Source organism: Dermacentor silvarum, chromosome 2, assembly GCF_013339745.2.
Source record: "Dermacentor silvarum isolate Dsil-2018 chromosome 2, BIME_Dsil_1.4, whole genome shotgun sequence".
Classification (NCBI taxonomy): Eukaryota; Metazoa; Arthropoda; class Arachnida; order Ixodida; family Ixodidae; genus Dermacentor; species Dermacentor silvarum.
This window is the reverse complement of record NC_051155.1, coordinates 88,256,042-88,266,185: the sequence shown is the minus strand read 5'-3', so window position 1 is coordinate 88,266,185 and position 10,144 is coordinate 88,256,042. Positions and strand designations below refer to the sequence as shown.

At 43.9% G+C, this 10,144-nt stretch overlaps 2 protein-coding genes across 2 annotated transcripts; one reads left to right on the top strand and one right to left on the bottom strand.

Annotated features, from left to right (window-relative positions):
- Window positions 1-2,227: 2,227 nt before the first annotated feature.
- LOC119440208 (uncharacterized) lies at window positions 2,228-5,588 on the top strand. Its single transcript, XM_037705137.2, has 3 exons — window positions 2,228-2,433; window positions 3,517-3,625; window positions 4,057-5,588. The coding sequence occupies exons 2-3, from the start codon at window positions 3,534-3,536 to the stop codon at window positions 5,384-5,386; spliced, it is 1,422 nt and encodes a 473-aa protein (XP_037561065.2). The 5' UTR covers window positions 2,228-2,433; window positions 3,517-3,533; the 3' UTR covers window positions 5,387-5,588.
- Window positions 5,589-7,067: 1,479 nt separating this feature from the next.
- Window positions 7,068-9,754, bottom strand: LOC125943084 (uncharacterized). The gene is made up of 3 exons (XM_049661444.1): window positions 9,465-9,754; window positions 9,315-9,390; window positions 7,068-8,422 (listed from the first exon to the last, which is right to left on the bottom strand). The coding sequence occupies exons 1-3, from the start codon at window positions 9,638-9,640 to the stop codon at window positions 7,832-7,834; spliced, it is 843 nt and encodes a 280-aa protein (XP_049517401.1). The 5' UTR covers window positions 9,641-9,754; the 3' UTR covers window positions 7,068-7,831.
- Between the last annotated feature and the right edge of the window lie 390 nt (window positions 9,755-10,144).

Sequence of the window (10,144 nt, the reverse complement as noted above, 5' to 3'; positions counted from 1 at the left end):
CATCGATAGCCAATCGATAGTCAATAGCTAATCGATAATTGTTCAATTATAAATAAATTCCTGATAATGCTGGGGATGACTTGGTAGTGCTTAGCCTAGCCCAAATAAGTAGCAAGTGCCTTGCGATAGCCAATCGATAGCAAATCAATAGCTAATCAATAATCGATCAGTAATCGATAAATTCCGGGAAATTCTGGGGATGACTTGGTAGTGATTAGCCTAGCCCAAAAGCCAGGACTAGCTAGGTGCCCATCAGCTCCGCTGTCTCTTTAGCATTGCGCCATATAGTAACATACGGATTACAAGAGTGGCCACTCCAGCCTAGAAGCGGCCGAGCTACGCAGCTTCATGCCGCCTGCTAAAGGGCAATACAACACTCCCTGTCTCCAAGGGAACGCGCGTACTAGTTATCTACTGTAGTAACTTTTCTAGTGCACTATACGTCTACTTGTCTATGTGGCTGTATACGTAGACGTTATCAAAGGGATTATCCGGCCGTGAGCGGTGGATGATAAGACTAGTATATAGAATAAAGCGTAACGCATCGCTACAAAACATCGATCATGGTGTGATCAGGCAAGGCGACGCTACAAAAGATATGCGATAACGTCTGCGTGGTCTTTGCTGGGTTCGTCCGCCAGAACATCTGTCTACTTGGCTGCTGCTTGGTAAAAAGGCCTTCATTACGTTCTTTTTAGATGCGAAGCATCTTATGCTCGGGGCTATGTCACTCCCTACCTCCCTCCATCCATCCAACCGCCGTGCGTCCACACCCCTACTGCGCATGCGCATCCTCCTCCCCCTCCTCTCCTTGTCTCATCTCTCCTCTCGGCATTCCTCCTCTCCTCTCCGACGCTCTCCGGATTGCGCAACGAATGGCAACACCTGCGCCTCCGTGTGCGATAATGCGAAGTAGCTGAGGTTACTAAAGTCCCTAGATTTCCTGCTCTTTTTTTAAGTAGCGACATCTACTCCGTCGGCCGCCATTATCTTCCTAGATAGCATGCGACCGTCAACGACCGCTGCTGTCTAGGCTGCTCGCAGCAGCGTGCAAGTGGATGCGGGTGAACAGCGTTAGGAAGAACATGGCTGCTGGAATGAGCGCCGCCCAAATGAGATTCGTCGGCGGTACTTCAAAGCTTGTCGCTACTTAAAGAAAGCAAAAAATATCTAGGTACTTTAGAGGTTACAGGCGCGACGGTAGGTGCCCCAGAGGCACCGGCAATAAAGTCCCTATATAAGAAAAGTACCGCCATCCTTTGATCAACGCCGCTTCGCTCTTTCCTGTATCTCCGATTGGACGATGATAGCGCGCGCTTTGACTTCTTCATATTTTGTTGTTTTTTTCGCCTCAGAGCCATGTTGAAAGTCCTTTGCGCAGCCGCAGTTGCCGGCGGCGGCGGAGGCGCGCGCCCGGCCTGAAAGTTTCAACGTGGACTTTCTAGGGCCGCCACCGTCGACTTGCTTTCGCAAGCAAAAAATAAAGAAAAAAGCACGCGCTTTAGTAGAGGAGACGACGGAGGAAAGAGTAGTTGGCGTTACTTTTCTTATATAGGGACTTTAACCGGAAACAGTCACCAACGCCGCGCGCGTTCGGTGCGAACGCGGGCAAAACGCCGACGGCGTCGACAACAGTTCTGCGCGTTGCTGGTGCTGCTGCATGTCGAAGTTTATACAGCTGATAAAGCTACCTTGAGTCGACCCCATGGCTGCATGCTTCGCATACTACTCAGAGATCCTCTACGGGAAGATGGTGTAATTTTTTTCCCTTCATTACTTTTCAAATTGCTTATGTAATTGCACTTCAGCCGTAAGTTGACATTTGTCGCATTGTGCTGTTCGGCGCAGAGAGCTTTTTTGTGTTCTTCACTTCGCGCATGATGTTCGTGGATTGCTTCACATTATATAGGAAACAGCAATTTGGAATGCTGCGCAGCACGTTTGCGAGAAAATCGTTTCCTGGCGCGAGAAAGTGAGTCGGCACACGCCGGTATACGTATCTGAATTCGATGCACGTGTGTGCAATTGTGTGAAAGAATGCAGTTATGCTTAGGATCGTTATTCGTGGCGTGCGCAGATTGCTTGAACCTTTGTTACGAGCGCAATCAGAGAGAACTTGCGAATTGATAAGAATGTTTGCAAGCTGTGCCTACGACGTATTCTGAATAAACACTCCTGCCTCAGTAGCGCATGCATGGCACCGAAGGTTCCTTTTTTTAGCTGCTGACAATAGACCGATCTCACCGCACGATCTGCGCATGCGCGAGTTTCCGGAAGTGGAGCTGCCGCCATCTTAACTGGAGTACTCTGCGCACGCCTGAGTGTTGTTGGCGCGGCTGCAAGCTTCGCGCTTTGGATACATCGGCGTTTTGCACGAATCCTCGACGTGTACGACAACGGAACGCAGTAGAAGACTGTGCCCGGACCTTCAATGTAAGTGTTTCATTTCAATTTATCCGGTGTTTTAGCGCTGCCTGCGAAAAATGCACGGTCGACAGTGCCGATGTCAACATACTACCACGCCGTCTCACTGTTGATGCGCATACGTCGCTTCGCAGTGCCGCTACCCGTGTTCGCTGAATGAATAATAAAAAAACGAACGAGAAAACATGGTCCTGTTGTCATGCGAGCAAAATACTTCGGTGGATCGCGGCGCGCAAGCGAGGGTATAGTATCTGCAGAACACAGCTTGACCATACTGCGCAGAGCTCTCCGCGACTTGCGAAGCTGCGCTATGAACGGGACAAAACCGAAGGAGTTCGGTTTTTATTTATTACTACCAATTTTCACGCACATTTACGAAGAAACGAAGCGAGGCAGGCTTTTCGTTGTTTCGATCTTTACGGCTTGCTGTCGGAACGTCAAACGTAGTACCTTGCAAAGTTTTTGCTGTTGAAACTTAGCGTTAGTTCTGTGAAGATTTGTGAAACACTGCCGCGGACGGCATTGGAAGACGGCAAGTTTAGACTTGTTTACGAGAACATTTGTTGTGTTGACCAACCGCCGCGCTTCTTTAGCATAGTGCGCATACACTGAGCATATGACGGACGGAAAGTATTGGAATGCCTTGCGGCGTGTTTCGTACGGGTGACTAGTTTAGCGCATGTGCTTCCCAACTTGTGTGCTTCTCGGGAAGTGGTATGAAGAGCCCATGTAGTATACTGGTCCGAGTGTCAGCTGTCTTCGCGCGCCCAAATAAACAGAAACCGTTTTCTGTTTCTGCTTTAGAATGTGGCCCCATGACGCGGTATACTGCTTTTTCTACAACAATGACAACTAGGAAGAAGCATGTTGAGGCTCCAGGCAGCAGAGCTATCGTTGAGAGCTTTTAAAAGGATCATTGTGCAGTGTTGAATTCAAAAATACAAGGAAACATGGGAACAGTCATTCCAAGCTGTAAACATTAGTCCCAATTTCGGTTAAATGAGAAATGGAACTAGTGCAATATGCTCCATAATGCCATGGGAAATTAAAAAAAAAACTGAAAATGTTTTCACCATTTCTTTATTCTGGCAGGAATAAACAAAAACATCATGACATTAGTTCCAAGCAACATTAACAAGCAAGAATGGACCAGGGAAACAAGGACCCTGAATCAATTCTTTGGAAAGGAGCACATTTATAGGTAAGTTGAATGAAAGGAAACGTATTGCAACAGGCTACTGCGCATCTCTCCAGTTACATGTTAGCAGCACCTAAGTGACAGCCAGGACCTTAGTGAATGCGCTCTGAAATTACATCGCAAATACATAGTTCAAGCGTGTGCCATGTAAAGCTTGGTAACAGCAGATTGTGGGTTCATATAGAAGAAAACAAAAGGATTGACAGCAGAAACGACAGCAATTAATGAGATGCTGTAGTATCATTTATTTGCTCATTTACAAGCACAATACATACGTTGATTTTCAAAGTATATGTGAAAGTAGAAGCTTGACAGTGTTACCATTTAGTTGAACTATCAAACAGTAATGCTCAGTAGTTAAGGACTTATCATCAGAGAGATATTCACACAATATACTGTATGAAATATTCACATAATGTGTCATTTCTACGCAGGTACATTGAAGGCAAGGGTGCACAAAAGCACAGAGATGCAGGTTTGCGCCTCTTCACCTCTGGGCACCTGCAGAAACTTGAGTTTTTGAAGATAGAAAGCTCAGAGACTGTTGTGCGTGCAGACGTTCTGGCATCAATGACAACAAGGACTATATATAAGGTGTCAGCCCGGCTACTAAGAAGTGATGGAGAAATTGTTTCAGGCACCTGCACTTGTGTTGCTGGCAAAGGGTCTGCATGTAAGCACCTGTGTTGTGTTTTCTATGGGTTGATGTATATAGCTCAGCATGACCTTGCAACTGTGCCAACCTTGCTGGCGTGTACTGAGACAGAAAGGCAATGGTACAAACCGAGAGATCCGAGAAATGTACCACATAGCTTTGAAGACCTTGTCTTTTCGAAGGATACTTGGGAGAGACTCAGCAGTGCACCTGAGCATCACAACAAACGAATGAAATATTCATCACTAAAGCCAGAAAGAGAGGTCATGACGACACGAACCTTAATTGGCTTACATGGAAAACTAAAAGAAAATGGACTGCAGTGCTTCGCTGACATTTTAGAGGCTAATGATTTCTTGTGTGACAAAAGCACCGAGTCAACAAAAGACAACAATGTGCGTGAAAGCATGCCTCTGCGCTGGCTTGACGCCGTAAAAAAGTCACAGACGCTAGTGTACTCAGCTGATGATGTTGCTGCTGTTGAGAGTGCGACAAGGCTGCAGAGTGGCTCAACACTGTGGCACCATTACAGAAAGGGATTGATAACGGCCTCAGTAGCACATAGAGTGTACACGTGGGTCAAAACGTGCGAAACAAAAATGGGGCCTCATGATGCCCGGTCACTTCTGAGTGCCATAATGGGGAAGAAGTGTCGAGCCACATACGCCATGAAACGAGGGCTGTTGTGTGAGGATAATGCAAGGAAGGAATTCATAGAGCAAAACAAAGGGCACTTGGACATACAGGTCGAACAGTGCGGTCTGCTTTTGTGCCGGAGCAATTCTTTTCTAGGAGCAAGCCCCGATGGCATTGTTAAATGCCTTTGTTGTGAGCCTAGTGTTCTGGAAATTAAGAGTCCAATGAACCTTGACACATTTTGTAAGAGTGAGCTACGTGATGGGTATCTGAAGAGAAGCAGCAGATACTTCACCCAAGTACAAATGCAAATGGGGGTGAGCTGCTTACAATCTTGCATCCTCTTCGTTTACAGTGAACAAAAGTGCGTGCAAGTTTCTGTGAATTTTGATCAGAGTTTTTTCGATGAACTGGTGAAGCGGTGCAAATTTTTTTGTGAGAAGTACTTGGTGCCTTCCTTTCTTGACAGTTAGCACTTCAAAATTTCTATTAGGCATTTTGTAGTAGTAGTAGTCATAGGTCGGCAAACTCACTCATGAGTCGACTCACTCAGACTCAGATCGGTCCGTGAGTGTGAGTGAGTAATATTTTGGTGAGCTTGAGTCCGAGTGTGTCCAGCTGAGGAAAATTTTAGTGAGTCTGAGTCCGAGTGAGGAAGATATTGGCGAGTCTGAGTGAGCCCTAAGCGCAAAATGTATTTCTTCAGTGAGTCTGAGTGAGCTCCCCCTTTTATTACCAACCTATGGTCCTATCTACTCAACTTAAGCATTACTATCAGCCTTCTATCGGCTTACGTTTATACTCAAGTCTATTTACACATATCTCAACACACTAGAGTTCATGTGCCACCTCAATATTTATTTATCAGAGGCGTGAGTTAGGGGGTGGGGGATACATGACCTCCCCCGCAAACTCTTTCATGAACGTTCTTGATAAAAATATCTCGTGTGAGTCGCACATTTCATAACAATGTCCTTACTGGATTGAAATCACTGATAACTCGTACTTGAAAGTACAGGATCAAAAGGCGTATCGTAGAGCACCGATTATGTGAGATATTGGCGTTAAAGAGCATTGACACCTCGATCGAAAGCTAATTTTAGGCTAATACGGACTCGTGAGTCAACTCACGCACTCAGGTCAAGCCATGAGTGAGTCCGGCTGAGTAATATGTCGGTGAGTTTGAGTCCAAGTGAGCTTGGTTCAGAAACAGTTTGGTGAGCCCGAGTCTGAGTGAGTCCGGTTGAGGAAAATTTTGGTGAGACTGAGTCCGAGTGAGCCCTCAGAGCAATATATATTTCTTGAGTGAGTCTGAGTGAGCTCTAATTTTTTTGCCGACCTATGGTAGTAGTAGATCCTGAAACATGGTATTTATTCTGTCATTTCTTCCTGCTTTGCTTTGGCATGCTGAGAATACATTTAGAGTAAGAATGGTGGTTATTCAAAAACATAATTGTGGTGTCACTAAGTTTTGCTGGTTGACTACGCATGGTACACCTGTACCTAACCTAATAAGTGGTGCTAACAGACAGCCACTAATGTAGATGCAGGTGATCCTGCAGGAAACATTGCCAGCAGACATTTATTGACAATATAAAAAGTATACAGGGCTTTACAAAGGGAAGGACATGAATATGTCAGATATTAGATACAACAAATAAAACAATAACAGGAAACAGAAAGTTACAGACCTAGCACTTAACAATTACAATCGAATAGAGAAAATGAGAAACACAACAAACAAGGTATTACAAAACATGGTAACTGAGCAGTGCGAATTATCCAATCACTAATGGCTCCTTTGAAACTCACCATCCTAAATGCAGGTAGTTAAGGGTGGATGATCCTTATACCTAGAACAACTGTTGAGCTTTTGTCATTTTGAGGTGCACTTTTAGAAGGACCCTTCATGAATCTAGTCTGGTAGATATTTTTTTGCCAAGATGCGGAGCTTTCAGAACAGTACCAGTTCTCGACAAGGTGAAGTGTGCTAAAAATTCTGTTTTGAAATGAACACCATGAAGCTGCATAAAACCATCAGCAGCTGATTTGAGCAAATGAATCGATATAGTGGCTGTTTCTTTAATATATGGAAGTGAATGTTGTGGCAATATTTTTTTTTATTTTACGAGAACATGCTATGAATACTTGTGCTCTTTCTTCAGAAGGTTTATAAACACAATGCAACCTCATGATGGGTAATATCCTGTTTCTGTTAGTTCTTTGCTGTGATAGTGCTAGTTTTTCACTGTGATAGAGGGAATGCTGTACATGTATTCTGAATTTCACTGTGTGTATTGTATGTTTGATGGGAGATGCGGAGCTTTTTGAACAGTACCACTTCTCGTCAAGGTGAAGTGTGCTAAAAATTCTGTTTTGAAATGAACACCATGAAGCTGCATAAAACCATCGGCAGCTGATTTGAGCAAATGAATCTATTTATTTTACGAAAACATGCAGTGAATACTTGTGTTCTTTCTTCACAAGGTTTATAGACACAATGCAACCTCATGATGGGTAATATCCCGATTCTGTTAGTGCATTGCTGTGATAGTGCTTGTTTTTCACTGTGATAGAGGGAATGCTGTACATGTATTTTGAGTTTCACTGAGTGTGTATGTTTGATGGGGGATGTGCAATGTTTATTGCTTCAATAAAGCTGATATTAGTCGGTGTGTCTTTACATACGAGTTATAGTTATGGCATTGTGGGAAAATAATCATCATCACTCTCGGCCTGCCACTGCAGGATGAAGGCTCCTCCCAATGATCTCCAATTTACCCTATCCTGTGCGAGCTGATTTCATTTTATCCCTGCGAACTTCTTAATTTCGTCACTCCGTCTAACTCTCTGCCTTCCCTGAGTGCGCTTTCCCTCCCTTGGTAACGGGATGGTTAAAAATATGAACCGTCAAAACTCTACAGCAAAGGCGTATCTACAAAGTTAGTCAAACGAGCGCATATGTGCCATATCTTGTTCAGCTGATCTGCCATGCTGTTTGGAAATACATGCGACAAAATTTTGAATGTCTTCACCCTCCTAATGACCCTCTCAACATGTATCCGCACACTTGCTATGCGTCTTGTTTCTTCCTCATCTTTCTCGGAGAGTTGCGGCCTTCCATCCATGAAAGGTGGAATGTTCAGATGCAGCGATCGTGCCTTGCACTCGTCTTGGATTGTGAAGCCACGGTCTGCCATTATGCTCCGTCCTGGAGAAAACTTATCTAAAACATTACAGGAGTTGGTGAGGGCCTTGTCAGACAGACGTCCAGGTGCTAGGTCTGATACAAACACAACAAAACCATTGGGGCTGCATACTATGAGACCCTTCGCTGTGTTGTGTTTTTTGTAGTTGGAAAACGTCTCACTTTGGACCCGAAATGACGACGGTGTCTCGATGAAAATCTCTGTGCAGTCCATTATTCCATCTACAGTGTCGTAGCCTTTCGCGAGGAACACCTGAGGTCGGTATTTGTCGCACAGCTGGGACGGCATCCATATTGGCACCTGCATCAAATTTGAAAACATAAGTTTGTGCTATATACTCTGTGAACCTTTTCCTCGAAAGCAGTCACAAGATGGAATACAAAGGAATAAATTGACATCTTTGCGAGTTTTAGTGTGTATACAGTAACATTCGTGATCGCTTCCCATATGCATATCCTAGTGATTTAAGAAAGTATGGCTGTTATTTTTTTCCAAAGAAATAATGAGGAAAGGGGTCAAAGGGAGCGCAAACTTTCGACTTTTTATTCAACATATAGTGCAATGAAATGTATAGAATATGGAATATGCTTCATCGATCTGGTCTCCTCATTAACAATACCTAATAGATAAACTGCAATACATCCAAAATCGTTCTGCCCACTTCATAACTTCTATGTATAATCATGCCTCTAGCATTACCCAAATTAAACGCGATATTGCCCTTACTAACTTGCATTCCTGTCGCTCTGTTACCTTTCTGTATCTCGTTCATAAGTACTACTATAACTCGTGGACCAGTCGTCTCTCGCTTGAAGTTCCTTCACGTACTTTTAGTTGACTTAATCACATCAGTTTTGCCACATTTTCAGCCCTACACATTCATTCAATAATTCTGCACTCCTACGCGTATCGGACTATGGAATAATGTTTCCCTAAAAGAGCCTGCCAAATTTCTTGAGCAGTTGTAATCTATGTGTTCTCTTGACTTTGTATAATTTTTTTTTCTTTTTTGTTTTGTCTTCTACTGCACTTGCTTATAGTGTGTTTTTTCCCTTCCAATGTACAATTTTCGTTGTTTCTCCTTCAATGCAGTTTCTTTTACGCTTTACTTATTATCATTCTTCTGTAACCCCCCCCCCCCCATACTCAATGCTCCTTTAAGGACTGTAGGGTAATGTCAATAAATAAATACCTGGCGAAGCTTGTTGTTCAGGAAGTCAAGCCAGGTTATCCAGATACGTGACACCGTGCTTGTTGACACTCCAAACCTGTAAGTTGAACGTGACTGATCAGGTTTAAAAAATGATTTTCGCCTTTACGCATGTTCGTAAAATAATTTTACCTGTAGGCAAGATCTTCACCGTCGAGGCCCAGCCGAAGACGCATCAGTACCAAAATCAACTGAGTATTCATATCGAGCACGAACTTCCTGTCTTGATTCGTCGTTTCCTTCATTTTCCAAAATTGAAGACTGTTGACATCTTCTTCCAGTAAGGACCAGAAAGTTTCCAGCAACATTTGCGTCTTGAAACCAGTGTAGTACTTGAGCCTTTTCTCGTCTTTCACGAGAGCATCATAATTAAACTCGTTTTCCTTTCTGTTACGAGCCTCTTTCAGTTGATTATAAGTGCACGATAACTCCAATTTTAGGCACCTGTTTTTCTGTTGTAACGTGTTGCAGAATTTTATTGTTTCACCATTGCTTTTTTACTGTCTTCTAGCTGCTGCCTGAGTGCTGCAATTGTGGCATTTGCCTCTTCCAAACTTTTCTTCAAGCTGTGTGACTGAGTCCTTCAGCCTGTTGACAACTTCACGTTCGTCTCCTTTATCATATGTATAGGAGTGTTCCGCAAATAAGTCCTGCTGAACTTCTACTGGCTCTTCTCCAGTGCTGTTACTAAGGCCATCGTCACAGCTGGCCTTGTGTGAGGGTGCAGGGAAATCTGGCTGTTGCGAGTGAGTTGCATCACCAGGCTGCAAACGGTATGACAGAAAAAATGAAAAACAAGAAATTTATCACTT

What these genes read in the sequence shown, in the direction of transcription:
- LOC119440208 (XM_037705137.2), top strand. Translation starts at nt 3,534, where the DNA reads ATGACATTAGTTCCAAGCAACATTAACAAGCAAGAATGGACCAGGGAA. An exon ending in GGAAAGGAGCACATTTATAG is followed by an intron (nt 3,626 to 4,056) that starts GTAAGTTGAATG and finishes ATTTCTACGCAG; the next exon opens with GTACATTGAAGGCAAGGGTG.
- LOC125943084 (XM_049661444.1), bottom strand. Translation starts at nt 9,640, where the DNA reads ATGTTGCTGGAAACTTTCTGGTCCTTACTGGAAGAAGATGTCAACAGT. An exon ending in GGTGAAGATCTTGCCTACAG is followed by an intron (nt 9,391 to 9,464) that starts GTAAAATTATTT and finishes TTCAACTTACAG; the next exon opens with GTTTGGAGTGTCAACAAGCA. An exon ending in TGAACAACAAGCTTCGCCAG is followed by an intron (nt 8,423 to 9,314) that starts GTATTTATTTAT and finishes AATTTGATGCAG; the next exon opens with GTGCCAATATGGATGCCGTC.